The following is a 14,182-nucleotide window of genomic DNA, read 5'->3' on the forward strand; positions in this document are numbered from 1 at the left end:
AAAGGCGGGGCCGGGAAGTGCTGGGCGCGGGTGGGGCGAGAGGAGGGGCGGGGCAGGCTAGGGGAAAAGGCGGGGCTGGGCGGGGCTGGGCGCGGATGGTGGGAGAGGAGGGACGGGGCGGGGCGGCGAACGGAAGGGGCAGGGGCGGGTGTTGGGCGCTGAGGCGCGAGAGGAGGGGATGGGCGGGGCGCGCGGCCGTTAGCGCGCGGCCGTTAGCGGTCGGTTTCTACTAACGGTAGGCGTCGCCTCGATTCCCGAGGGTCATAGTCCGCGTGACCCGCCCCCGTTTGCGCGCTCGCAGTCTTCGCCGGCGCAGTCACCGCGCAGGGCGGCCGCCCGGAGGTAGCTACCACGGCCTGTGTCAACGACTAAAGCTCCAGTACAGCGGCGCCCTCAGAGACAGCTGGGAGGGTGGCTCTGGCCGGGAGCGGCGGCCGGTGAGCTACCGCGAGGAGGAGCGGCGGAGGCGACCTCGGCCCGGCCCTGCACTGGCCGCCCGGCAGGCGCGACATGAGCCTGGTCTGGCATCCGCGGGATGCTCCTTAAGCCCCTTCTCCGGCTGTTAACCTCCTGGGAACGGTTGTGACCACACCGACACGTATTTTACAGATAAATCATTCTTGCGGCGGCGGGTGGAACACGTTTATTTGTTTTTTATTTTCTCAACAAGCTTTTACCCAGCACCTGTCCAGTGAAACAACTTGATAATCGTTTCGAGGGGCGTCCGCCGGGTTAGGAGGCCACTGCCTGGCAGCTTGTGGAAGCCTCATTTGCAACGCCACCCCTCAGATGTTTTGAAGATCGTGACGTCTTGTAACTAGCAGTGTGTGCACAGAATCCTACTCAAGGAACGTCTTGGCCCAGCGATGCAAAGAACTGAAGTTTCAAGGTTTTATGTCTATTGCTGGATGGTCGGGGTAGCCCCAGTAACTGGGAACTGCTCCGCAGTCCGCTCACGTGGACCCCTGTGGGAATAGCAAGGTCAGGACATGCCCTTCTCTCTCCTCTTCCAGCCTGTCCAGTGTTTTCCTTAAGGAAGAAGCCATCAGATGTCATTGCTTCTGCAACTCCTGGGTTAGAGGAGGAGACAGAACAAGCACAAAGAAGGGGAGGGCAGGGTGGCTTTGGTTTCTTGAACAGTAATTTCCTCAGTCGTCCTTATTCATGCAGAATAGTTTAAAGTCCCTGAAGATATTCCCGATCTCCAGCCGTGATTGGAGGCCATGGATACTGGAGTGTCTCTGGAGTGACCTGATTCACCCAGCGCTCCTTCTAAGAAATGCTGTCCTTCTCCTCTCCCCTGACTAGACAGTCCTTGCTTCACAGCGGTGGATTTTCTTTCGTTCCCGTTCACTTTCAGGGATCTCCCCGTTAACCAGTGAAACTGTACATTTGTTTTACAGTTTGTTTACTAATGAAAACAGGTAACAGCCGGAGTTGGCTGACATTGGAAATAGGAGACAAGGTACCTTCTGCACTTTTGGCTATTGTACTCGGCTCAGATGGAGACAAAGGTTGGGTACAGACCATATCTCAGTGGCCACCTGAGCCTAGGTGAAAAGAATTGATAGGAGAGGTCAGGCCTGGTGGCTCACGCCTGTAATCCCAGCACTTTGGGAGGCTGAGGCGGGAGGATCACTGGAGCCCAGGAGTTGAAGACCAGTCTGGGCAACATGGCAAAACCCCGTCTCTACAAAAAATTAGCTGGTGTGGTGGCATGGCACCTGTGGTCCCAGCTACTTGGGAGGCTGAGTCAGGAAGATCATCTGAGCCTAGGAAAGTGGCACTTTCATGCACTCACCCACTGCACTCCAGCCTGGGCAACAATGAGAGACCCTGTCTGGAAAAAAAAAAAAAAGTGATAGAGCCTAGGGGGTGTTTGTCAGTGTTACCTCTTGTCTCTCACTAGAGGGAGTTCTTGCTTTTAGGCAGCCCAAATCTCACAGGCTCCTTTGCTTAGGAAAAAGCTACCTTATCTAGCTTCCACTGGGTAGAATTAAGGCACCCATACTTAGGTGCAAAAGGAGCCTTTTTTTCCTGGGTGCTACTTCACGTATTTTTTTGTAGGCACAAAGAAACAATCATTTAGCTAGGTCAAGTAATGGTTCTAAGTTCTTTTGCTACTGTGTGATAGCAGTATAACATGAGAGTTAGTGTTGGCCTCTGGAGCCAGGCTACTTGAGTTCAGATCCCATCTATATCACTTACTAACTCTTACCTTGGGCAGGATACTTAAACCTCTCTGTGCCTCAGTCCCCCATCTTGAAAATGGGGATAATAATGGTACCTACTGCATGGCGTGTTTGTGAGTTAACACATGTCAAGTACCTAGAACAGTCCCTTTTATTCCATCACATGGGTTGGGAGGTGAAGTGCACCATTGCCTTGACCCTGGGGAACTTGATAACCAAATACAGAATTAAATTGCTTACCAAACCCCATTTATATTTATAGCTGGAAGAGCCTGTATTGTCCTCACAATAGTATAGAAGAATTCAAGAGAGGAGAGAGAGACAGCACCGAATGAAGACTGTAAAAGAAAAGAAGGAATGCCAAAGATTGAGGTAGAAGTAGTTGACATAGGGAATTTAGGAGAAATTGTCCAATGGCCTGTGGTATAGGCTGCACTTTTTGCCCCCTTTGTCGTAGTCTTGGGGGTTGAGGTTGGACAGTGTGGAAGCACACACGGAGCTGGGAGCTGTCATGCCTGTCTTACCAGTGCTGTCCCTAGTAGCAAAGTGCTGACTCTGGAACCTTACTACCCAAATTCATATCCTAGCTCTGCCACTTGCCGACAACTGTGACAGAAGGCACTACATTTCTTTATGCCTCAGTTTCCTCATCTGGAAAATGTACATAATAATGGCCTGTACTTTTTAGAGTGTTCTGTAGATTCATTGAGCTACTGTAGATTAATTGAGCCAATACATGTAAAGTGCCAAGAATAGTGCCTCGCAACAGGAAATACTTTTATCAATTTTGGTTCATTTCAGTATGCTTTGTAAAGGTGGTACCACCTGAGATTCAGAGTAGTTGGCAGAAGAAACAGTAAAAAAGTAAAAGAGGGTTTGCTCTTGCATTCATTCAGTCAACATAGGCAGTACAGGCACTGGGGAGAGAAAGATGCTTACAATCCGGTTCCTGCCCTCAAATAACTCAGTGAGTATGTTTTGCACTTAAAAAAAATATGAAATATGGCCACGTGCAGTGGCTCATGCCTGTAATGTCAGCACTTTGGGAGGCCGAGGCGGGTGGATCACCTGAGGTCAGGAGTTCAAGACCAGCCTGGCCAACATGGTGAAACCCTGTCTCTACTAAAAATATAAAAATTAGCTGGGCGTGGTGACAGGCGCCTGTAATCCCAGCTCCTCGGGAGGCTGAGGCAGGAGAGTTGCTTGAACCCAGGAGGCGGAGGTTGCAGTAAGCTGAGATCGCGCCACTGCCCTCCAGCCTGGGCAACAGAGCAAGACTCTGTCTCAAAAACATATATATGTGAAATATGAAAAGAAGCTGATGTCTTAGGCTTTAGATATGTTGGTCCTTCATCAGACCCATGAATGGCATTTTAAGGGAAATGTTAAAAAGGTTATCAACAAGATCCCCAAAGAACACCTCGTGCTTCTTATTTCTCTTGTATAGAAAATCTGCCAAGACTAGGAGGGTAACCCAGAGGAAACTGTCTTCAGGGCCTGGTAAGAAAGACTGGAGCTTGTGTTCACCCACTGCCTCCAGCCCTCAGCAAAGAAGGCCACCTGTGTGGGGCAGTATACTTGCTTCTTCTCTCTCTCCCAGCCCTACTTCCTTCCTAGATTCTCTAAGATCTTGAGGACTCAGGAACTGCCATTTTAAATTACCATGTCTGAAGTTCAAGAAACAAGTTATTAAAGTCACTTTAGAACAAAACAAAACCAAAAAAAAGTGAAGTGAGCAGTTGTGGCCAACTTTTTCATTGTAACCAGAATTATGTGACAGCCTAATTGATACCACATAAGACCTCATCCCAACCTTCCTCCTTGCCAAAATGACCCTTTTCCTAGTATTCTACTCCTTCCTGACTTAGAGGAATGGTTACATTCTCACCCTTCTCTTCCATTCTTAATGGTCAATTTGAGCCAAATTCTGAGTGTCCTCTCTTCCAGTTTGCTGGCTATGCCTTCGAGAACCTGGGGATCCCGAAAAATTAGGGGAATTTCTTCAGAAAGAAAATATCAGCGTGCATTATTTCTGTCTTGTGAGTATGAGGCCTCCTTTGCTTTGAATATCCTGTGGCTTTTGGTGTACTGACTGTTCTCTGTTACATTCATCCTCATATCCACAGCCTTGTTTTTTTATTTTTCTTAATAGCTTTTTTGTTTTAAAATCTATTTTTAGGCTGGGTGCAGTGGCTCACGCCTGTAATCCCAGCACTCTGGGAGGCCGAGGCAGGAGGATCTCTTGAACCCAGGAGTTCAAGACCAGCCTGGGCAACCTTGTCTCTACAAAAAAATTAAAAAAAAAAAAAAAAAAAAGCTGGGCATAGTGACAAATGCCACTCCGGAGGCTGAGGCAAGAGGATCGCTTGAACCCTGGAAGTGGAGGCTGCAGTGAGCAGTGATCACACCACCACACTCCAGCCTGGGTGATAGAGGAAGACCTTGCCTCAAAAAAAGAAAAATATATGTGTCTGGTATAAAATCCTGACAGTATAAAGTAAGTTCAGTAAAAAAGTCTCTTCCCTAAACAATGTTCCCAATCCTTCTCCCTCTCCCCAGAAACAAATGCTGTCAAAGTTGTAACATCCTTCCAATTGCTTTTTCCCAGTATTTTTTTATTAGGTATAACTTCCATACTGTAAAAATCACCAATTTTTTTCTTTTTTTGAGAACGGAGTCTCACTCTCTTGCCCAGGCTGGAGTGCAGTGGCGTGATCCCGGCTCACTGCAACCTCTGCCTCCCTGGTTCAAGTGATTCTCCTGCCTCAGCCTCCCAAGTAGCTGGGATTACAGACACCTACCACCATGCCTGGCTAATTTTGTATTTTTAGTAGAGACGGGTTTCACCGTGTTAGCCAGGCTGGTCTTGAACAAAATTCACTAATTTTAAGGGTCCAGTTTGATAAGTTTTGATAAATGTATGTCCCCATGTAACCACCACCCCAATCAAAATAGGTAATATTTTCATCACCCCAGAAAGTTCCCTCCTGCCTCCTTTTCCAGTCAATCCCACTAGATGTAATCACTGTTCTGATCTATGGATTATTTTTGGCTATTCTTTTACTTCATATAAGTGAAATCATATAGTTTATAATCTTTTGTATCTGGCTTTTTTCTCCCAACACAGTGTTTTGGAGATTCATCCATGTTGTTGCATGCATTCATAGCTTGTGCCTTTTTATTACTTGGTAGTATTCGGTTGCATGAATAAGTTACTATTTGCTTATCTGTTCACCTGTTGATGAACATCTGAATTGTTTCCATTTGAGGACTATTATGAATAAAGCTACTTTAAGCATTCATGTACAAGTCTTTTTGTGAACATGTGCTTTCACTTCTCTTGTGCAGATGCCTAGAAGTGGAATTACTAGTTGTATGCTAATTAGATATTTAACTTTATGTGAGGTTGCCACATCACTGTCCAAAGCGGTTGTACCAGCTTACACTCCTACCAGCAATTTATAAGAATTCCAGTTGCACAGTATTCTTGCCAGAACTTTGTTTTGTCAGTGTTCTTAATTTTAGCCATTCTACTGGGTGTGTATTGGTATTTCATTGTCGTTTTAATTTCCATTTTTCTGATGACTAAAGCTTCTTTTCATGTGCATATTGGCCATTCACATATTTTCTTTGGTGTTTTTTTTTTTTTTTTTTTTTGAGATGGAGTCTCGCTCTGTCGCCCAGGCTGGAGTGCAGTGGTATGATCTTGGCTCACTGCAGCCTCCACCTCCCGGGTTGGAGCAATTCTCCTGCATCAGCCTCCCAAGTAGCTGGGACTACAGGTGCCTGTCACCACGCGTGGCTAATTTTTATATTTTTAGTAGAGACAGGGTTTCACCGTGTTAGCCAGGATGGTCTCGATCTCTTGACCTCGTGATCTGCCCACCTCGGCCTCCCAAAGTGCTGGGATTACAGGCGTGAGCCACCGCGCCTGGCCCGGCCCACATATTTTCGTTTAAGTATCTGTACAAATATTTTTACCCATTTAAAAACATTGAGTGGTGGTCGGGCACAGTGGCTCACGCCTGTAATCCCAGAACTTTGGGAGGCCGAGGCGAGCAGATCAAGAGGTCAGGAGATGGAGACCATCCTGGCTAACACGGTGAAACCCTGTGTCTACTAAAAATAAAAAAATTAGCCGGGCATGGTGGCAGGTGCCTGTAGTCCCAGCTACTCGGGAGGCTGAGGCAGGAGAATGGCGTGAACCCAGGAAGTGGAGCTTGCAGTGAGCCGAGATCACGCCACTGCACTCCAGCCTGGGCGACAGTGCAAGACTCCGTCTCAAAAAAAAAAAAAAAAAAATTGAGTGGTTTTATTATTGAGTTGTAGGAATTGCTTATATATTTCGGATACAAATTCTTTTTCAAATATATGTATTGAGAATATTTTCTTCCTAGTCTTTGGCTTGCCTTTTCATTTTCTTAATGGTGTCTTTCAAAGAACAAGTTTGTAATTGTAATGGAGCCCAGTTTATCCATTTTTTCTTTTATGGTCAGTGCTTTTTGTGTGTTGCAAGAAATCTTTGCCTACCCATAGAATTGCCTTGGTGCCTTTGTCAAAATCAATTGACCATATATCTGTGGATCTGGATAATCTATTTATGTCATTGATCTATGTATCTATTCTTACACAAGTCCCCACTGTCTTGATTATTGTGGCTTTATAGTGTATTGAAATTCAGTATTGTTAAGTTCTACAATCTTTTCCAAGATTGTTTTGACTATCAGGTCCTTTCTTTATAAAGTTTATATTAAGCTTGTCAATTTTTCTTTAAAAAAAAAGTCTACTGGGATTGTGATTGGGATTGCATTGAATTTATAGGTCAATTTGGGAAGAATTGACAAAAAATATTGAACCTTCCAATCCATGGACATGGTATATTTTTCCACTTATTTGGGTCTTTTAAAATATATCTCAGCAATGTTTTGTTGTTTTGGTGACAAAGTCTTGTACATCTTTTGTTAAATGTATTCCTAAATATTCTGTGGTTATGCTATTGTAAATAGTATTTTTATTTCATTTTTAAGTTTATTGCTGGTATATAGAAATGCATTTTATTTTTGTATATTGATTTGTATCCTGTAATCTTGTTAAATTGAGTTTGATTAGTTGTTTTTTTATTTTGTTGTAAATGCCTTGTGTACACAGGATTCCCTATGCACATAACCATGTCATGTGTGAATAAAGACAGTTCTACTTCTTTCTCTCAATCTTTGCCTTTTATTTCTTCTTGCCTTGTTGTATTGGCTAGGACCTTTAACCTAACATTGAATAGAAGTGGTGTGAGTTGTTATCCTTGTCTTGTTCCCAACATCAGGGGACAGCATCTAGTTTTTCACTATTAAAGTATGTTAGCTCTAGGTTTTTTTCATAGATGTTTTTATCAGGTTGAAGATCCCTTTTATTCATATATAGTTTGCCCAGAGTATCATGAATGGGTGTCGAATTTTCTCACTTTTCCTGTATTTATTGAGATTATCTTGATTTTTCTCTTTAATTTTGTTAATGTAGTTTGTTACATCAACTAAATGCTCTAATGTTAAACTAGTCTTGCATTCTTGGTATAAACTCTACTTGGTCATGATGTATTGTCCTTTTTATATGGTGCCGGATTCAGTTTGCATCTGTTTTGATTTTTATATCTGTGCTCATGAGAAAGATTGGTCTGTGATTTTCCTTTCTTGTAAGTCCTATCAGGTGTCAGGGCTTAGTTATAATTTTGATGCATTTACAAGCATATACATTTTTTACATAAAAATTAAACATTATACAGAGTGCTTTGTATCTTGGCTTTTTTCCATCATATATATTTTGGAGATCTTTCTGTATAGAACATATAGATATAGTTTTTTCTTTTTAGTAGCTAATTTATTAAATCAATACATGCTTATTGCAGAAAACATGAATGATACTTAAAAATATGAAGAAAACAAATCACTCATCCCAAAGCCCTGAGATAATTAGTTTTAAAATATGTGTTTCAAAAGTTCAATTCCTTCCCCCATAATACAGAACAACAACAATCAAGAGATATTAAAACCCTGTTTTTCTTCCTGTATTACTCTGAGAAGAGTATTTTCTCTGTACTAAGAGGTGATGCAGCAGGAAGGGTAAGAATGGGGATTCCATGGGCCTGGGTGTGAATAGCCAGCTCTGCTCCTCCTTGTCCTATAACCCTGGGAGGCAGTGTCACTTGCCACACTGCACCTCAGTGCCTCCTCTGTAAGATGAGCATCATAATAGCATCTGCCATTACAGGAATTTTTTTTTTTTTTTTGAGACGGAGTCTTGCTCTGTCGCCCAGGCTAGAGTGCAGTCGCGTGATCTTGGCTCACTTCAACCTCCGCCTCCCGGGTTCAAGCGATTCTCCTGCCTCAGCCTCCCGAGTAGCTGGGATTACAGGCGTGCACCACCATGCCCTAGTTTTTGTATTTTTAGTAGAGACAGGGTTTCACCATGTTGGCCAGGCTGGTCTCGAACTCCTGACCTCAGATGGTCAGCCCTCCTCGGCTTCCCAAAGTGCTAGGATTACAGGTGTGAGCCACTGTGCCTGGCCAAGGATTGTAAGCATAAAATGAGTAAATACAAAGGAAATGTTTCCCCCAAAGTCCCAGCACACAATAGCAGCCCTCAGTAAGTGAGAGGCAGCCTAGAGCAAAAGTAAGAGTCCAGGTTCCAGAGTTCTGTGGCCTTGAGCAGGTCGCATCATCTCTTCTATAAAATGAGGACAATAATAGTACCTACCTCCTAGGGCTGTTGGGAGGACTCAATGAGTTAATATTTGAAACCACTTAGAGTACTCAACACATGGTTGGTGCCATGTAAGCCTTCATTAAATAAATTACCCTGTCAATGCATATATATTCCACCAAGCTCTGTTCTTTTTTTTTTTTTTTTTTTGAGACAGAGTCTTGTTCTGTGGCCCAGGCTGGAGTGCAGTGGCACGATCTCGGCTCACTGCAAGCTCCACCCTCTCGGGTTCACGCCATTCTCCTGCCTCAGCCTCCTGAGTAGCTGGGACTACAGGTGCGTGCCACCACACCCGGCTAATATTTTTGTATTTTTAGTAGAGATGGGGTTTCACCGTGTTAGCCAGGATGGTCTCCATCTCCTGACCTCGTGATCCGCCCGCCTCGGCCTCCCAAAGTGCCGGGATTACAGGCATGAGCCACCGCACCCGGCCCAAGCTCTATTCTTTAGCTCTCTTACCCTGTCCTTCTCCTCACCTCACTGCACTGTTTCACTGATCATCATTGTTAACAGCCTGGTTCTACTGCCCCCCCAGATCTTATCTAGTAAGCTGCCTCAGAGGGGCCAGTCCAACAGAGGTTTCCATGGATTCCTGCCTGAAGACATCAAAAAGGAGGCAGCCCGGGCTTCTAGGAAGGTTAGAATCCCTTGAAATGAGGACCTTGGGGTAGGCCTCTTTTCATACCTCACCCATCATTCCTGTTTCTGTTCTCTTCCCTACTTCCTAGTTTAGACGTCAAAGGACTCTTGGATTTTCCAACTAGTCCTTAAGTCCCATATTCCTCTGGGGTATGGGTGTCCTAAGTGAGAAGAGGGAGAAACATCTTGAGAAAATAGGAAACAACTCAGTGCTGCTTGAAGCTCAGCTTCCGGGTGCCCCAGAGCATTCAGGACCACTGAGGATAGGGAATGGCTATTATTTCACAAAACTTCCATTTAATAGAAAGATGTGCTACACTGTGTCTGTTTGCATTTCTTGGGGTCCTGAGCACTGTCTGGGAACTCATTTGCAGATCTGCTTTGTGTGCAAGAAAAAGGGAGCTGCTATCAACTGCCAGAAGGATCAGTGCCTCAGAAACTTCCATCTGCCTTGTGGCCAAGAAAGGGGTTGCCTTTCACAATTTTTTGGAGAGTACAAGTGAGTGAGGGAAGGGAAAAGTCTGGCTTCCTTTTTGCAACTTATTATTCAGCCACTAATGAAATCAGAGTCCAGTTCTCACAAGCAGGCCTGTTTTGATTCACCAGTGAATCTGTCCCTCCATTCAGTAATAAGAAACAGTGTCTTGACTTGGAGATTTCACAGGGGTTTCTTCTTGCTTCCTGCCCCCTCCTTAAATTACAAACAGCTGGGGTTCTTAGACAGCTGCTCAGCACTAAGTGGGGCTTTCAGGAACGAGAGGCTATGGAGACAGTCCTGGGAACTTTGCTCAGTAGGTGAGCAGCCATGAGAAGGCATGTGGCAGTTCTTCACTCTGCCTCTCCTCTTCCCCATGAGTGTGGAGGTTCACTGGGCACCAGCCTGGGTGCCTGGCTGCCCCTCCTAGAGCGGGCCATTGGGAAACTACATCAATGACAAACCAGAAACCAAGTCTGTTTACCTGCCACAGATCATTTTGTGACAAACATCGCCCAACACAGAACATCCAACATGGGAATGTGGGGGAGGAAAGCTGCATCTTATGTTGTGAAGACTTATCCCAACAGAGTGTTGAGAACATCCAGAGCCCGTGTTGTAGTCAAGCCATCTACCACCGCAAGTGCATACAGGTGGGGCTTTTTCCGCCCTGGGTCCCTTCCACCATTGCCCTAGTTCTCTGCCTGGAACCAGAGAACCCTGGGAATGCTCAGGTGTGCCTCAGCTTTGGTGCTCCATGCTGGAGGCCTGTATTGAGGGCTGGTTTCAGGCAGTTAGAGGAAAGTCAGTCCAGTCTGTGGTCATTCCTGGCCTATAGGACCTCACACATGATAAGATTTAGAATAAGCAAAATCTTCAGCATTGCTAGAGCAAATGGGCTCATCCCAGAATGAGCTGAGGAGCCTCTATGTCAGCCTCACTTCCTGGGATGAAAGAAAAAGGAAACATGTATCCAGGTAGCTGACCCCTACTCAGTACTGCCGAGCCCCATGGTCAGAGATGACAGCTGAGGCACTCCTGGGAATTCTCTTGAAAGTATTTTGGTCCCAGGTCTGACACCTGGATTTGCAGCCCTCACCCTAGCCCACCCAAACTCCTTTTCCTGTACCCTCAAACTCTCTTAGCAACATCCTCTTTGTAGGGGTGAGGGTGGGAGGGGAAAGAAGGTAGTCAAAGGGTTTTTACAAACACAGAGCTCTTCCCTGTTTCTCTTACAGAAATATGCCCACACATCAGCAAAGCATTTCTTCAAATGTCCACAGTGTAACAATCGAAAAGAGTTTCCTCAAGAAATGCTGAGAATGGGAATTCATATTCCAGACAGGTAGTGGGAACCCCAAAGCAGGAACTGAGCCAGGGAGTGGGTTGCCTAGATTTCTAGAGAGGAGGTGAGTGAGAGGATAGTTCAGAGAATGAGAGCAGCAGAGGCACTGATAAGAAGGAAGGGGAGGAGGGAGTGCTTTTCAATTATCAAAACAGAAGGGAGGGGGATGAAGTTTGCGGGGGAATGGGGTGCTTGTTGCTGAAAAGGGCATTTGGGGAATCAGAATTCCCTGGGGGGTTGAGTTATTGGATTCCAGAGTGGAACTAAGGAACCTGCATGCATGTTCCATTCATCCTGCTTCAACCCTCTCCCACTGCCAGGCCACTTGGCCAGCCTTGTTGGAAGTGTTCAGGCAGCCTACTGAACTCTTGCTATGCTTAGCTTGGGTTCTTCCTAACTCCTCCCTGATGGACAAAAGTTTCACCAACCCATTATGTTCTTATTCACTGTTTCTTCTCCCACTGCAGAGATGCTGCCTGGGAACTCGAGCCAGGGGCTTTCTCAGACTTATATCAGCGCTATCAGCACTGTGATGCCCCCATCTGTCTGTATGAACAAGGCAGAGACAGCTTTGAGGATGAAGGGTAGGGGAAGGCTTCTGGCTAGAAAGAGCTCTCATCAGTGCTATCTTGGAGTTAGACCTTGGCACAGTTACTAGAAGTAAGAAATTCACTCTTGTATGCAGACCTTAGGATAAACACGATTGCTAAGTCTCATTCTTGACCAGCCCCTGACTCACTTGTGTGCACGTGAACACGTCTCCCCTGCAAGGTCCGCTTCACCTTGTGCCCAGTGGAGAGACATTCAGAGCCAATTCCTTTCCTAATCTACCTTTCAAGGGGTTACGACTGATGGCAGGCTTCTGGGATCAGCACTCATCCTCTCTGAGCCATACATTCATCTTGGGTAAAATGTGCTGTAAAAAATGCCTGGCCCATAGCAAACATCCAAGCATGGCAGTTGGTGTTCTGTATGTCTCCACAACCCTTCCTGGGCTCTTCCTCTAGGAGGTGGTGCCTCATTCTGTGTGCTACATGCGGATCCCACGGAACCCACAGGGACTGCTCCTCTCTTAGATCTAACAGTAAGAAATGGGAGTGTGAGGAGTGTTCACCTGCTGCAGCCACAGGTGAGGCTGGAGGGAGGGGCCGGCCTCAGAGCAAGGAGGGGGCTGTAGGGACTTGTGGTGCCTGGGAAAGGAGGAAGACATCCCACCAGAGGGGGATTAATAGTTGGTGCCTTTGACTTTGGAAGGAAAGTAGCTAGAGAGGAGCTTAAGGACCTGTGCCTGGGAGAAGCAGAGGCTTGAGTTTTCCTCTCCTGCCTTTCTCTCACCACAGACTACATACCTGAAAACTCAGGGGACATCCCTTGCTGCAGCAGCACCTTCCACCCTGAGGAACATTTCTGCAGAGACAACACCTTGGAAGAGAATCCGGGCCTTTCTTGGACTGATTGGCCAGAACCTTCCTTATTAGAAAAGCCAGAGTCCTCTCGTGGCAGGAGGAGCTACTCCTGGAGGTCCAAGGGTGTCAGAATCACTAACAGCTGCAAAAAATCCAAGTAACACCTTCTGAGTAGCTGCTGTCCCGAACACAATAGGGTATGAAGCTGCGCTCCTCCATCGGGTTTGGGGAGGGAGCACTCTGGGACTGTGAGACAAGGAAGCAGGGCCAGCAGTGAGACTATGAGCCAAGCAAAGAGAAGTCTCAGTGGAGCATGAGGAGGGAGCAGTCCAGATGCCAACAAGGAAATGCGTTTATGGCTACAAGAGTGCCTCTGCTTTCTCCTCCTCTCCTCCCACCAAGGATTCTTCCACCTTAATCTTGTTTTCATATGCCTCTTCTTACTTCACCCATGTTTGTTGTTATGCAAATAAAGGTTTTCTCTCCGTTGGTGTCTCCTTATAAATTCATTCTGAAATTTGTCTGGGTAGTAAAGATTCTACGGGGTAGAGTACGAGAGTAAGAAAACTCACCCTCCTAATCCATAAAATTTAGGGAATTAATGTAGAACTTTTAGCTTAGAATATAGCCATGTTTCTTTGGAGGGAAAGAAACCTGTTTATACGGAAATTGGCATTACAGAGGCAGGGAATCTTCATCAATCATTGTGCAAATAATAAGTACACAGGTTCTCATTAGGGAGGTGAGCCAGCATAGCAGTCCACACTGGGTGGAGAATAGGCCCTTGTTGCAAGGCTTGGGGTCCTGGACTCAAACAGGTCAAGGACTGCCATGCTTATACATGGGGCATAAGGGACTCCATTCTCTCCTGACTGGTGTGGGCTTCAGCACACCTCCACAGCATGAGTGAGCCCAGTCAAACCCTCACTGCCCGGTGGTTCGAGCATTTCCATCCAGAGTTTAAATATGAATTTGCATGCCAGGACATTCAAATTAGGCAAGGTGGCTGGGCGCAGTGGCTCATACCTGTAATCCCAGCACTTTGGGAGGCCGAGGCGGGCGGATGACTTAAGGTCAGGAGTTCAAGACCAGCCTTGCCAACATGGTGAAACCCCATCTCTACTAAAAATACAAAAATTAACCAGGCACGGTGGTGGGTGCCTATAATCCCAGATACTTGGGAGGCTGAGGCAGGAGAACTGTTTCAGTCTGGGAGGCGGAGGTTGCAGTTAGCTGAGATCGCGCCACTGCTCTCCAGCCTGGGTAACAGAGCAAAACGCTGTCTCAAAATTAAATTAAAAAAACATAATCTTCCCGTTTTCGTTCACCTCAGATAATTGTATCACAATTTTTGTTAACTTTCAATGTTTATATT

The 14,182-nt window shown here is 45.9% G+C and overlaps 1 protein-coding gene across 13 annotated transcripts; it reads left to right on the forward strand.

The window, feature by feature from the left end:
- Positions 1–119: 119 nt before the first annotated feature.
- On the forward strand, positions 120–13,315 carry PHF7 (PHD finger protein 7). Of its 13 annotated transcripts, none has more exons than XM_055110014.2 (12): positions 158–437; positions 671–889; positions 2,455–2,564; positions 3,640–3,692; positions 4,140–4,231; positions 9,478–9,579; positions 9,956–10,080; positions 10,550–10,709; positions 11,295–11,401; positions 11,869–11,985; positions 12,409–12,530; positions 12,742–13,310. In XM_055110014.2, the coding sequence occupies exons 3-12, from the start codon at positions 2,524–2,526 to the stop codon at positions 12,966–12,968; spliced, it is 1,146 nt and encodes a 381-aa protein (XP_054965989.1). In that variant the 5' UTR covers positions 158–437; positions 671–889; positions 2,455–2,523; the 3' UTR covers positions 12,969–13,310. The 13 variants fall into 13 exon arrangements, with proteins under 13 accessions (XP_054965993.1, XP_003818808.1, XP_008970378.1 ...); XM_055110015.2 differs by having other exon boundaries at positions 161–437; positions 671–981; XM_003818760.5 differs by having other exon boundaries at positions 123–889; positions 12,742–13,315.
- Positions 13,316–14,182: the final 867 nt, after the last annotated feature.

This window comes from Pan paniscus, chromosome 2 (genome assembly GCF_029289425.2).
Source record: "Pan paniscus chromosome 2, NHGRI_mPanPan1-v2.0_pri, whole genome shotgun sequence".
NCBI classification, from domain to species: domain Eukaryota; kingdom Metazoa; phylum Chordata; class Mammalia; order Primates; family Hominidae; genus Pan; species Pan paniscus.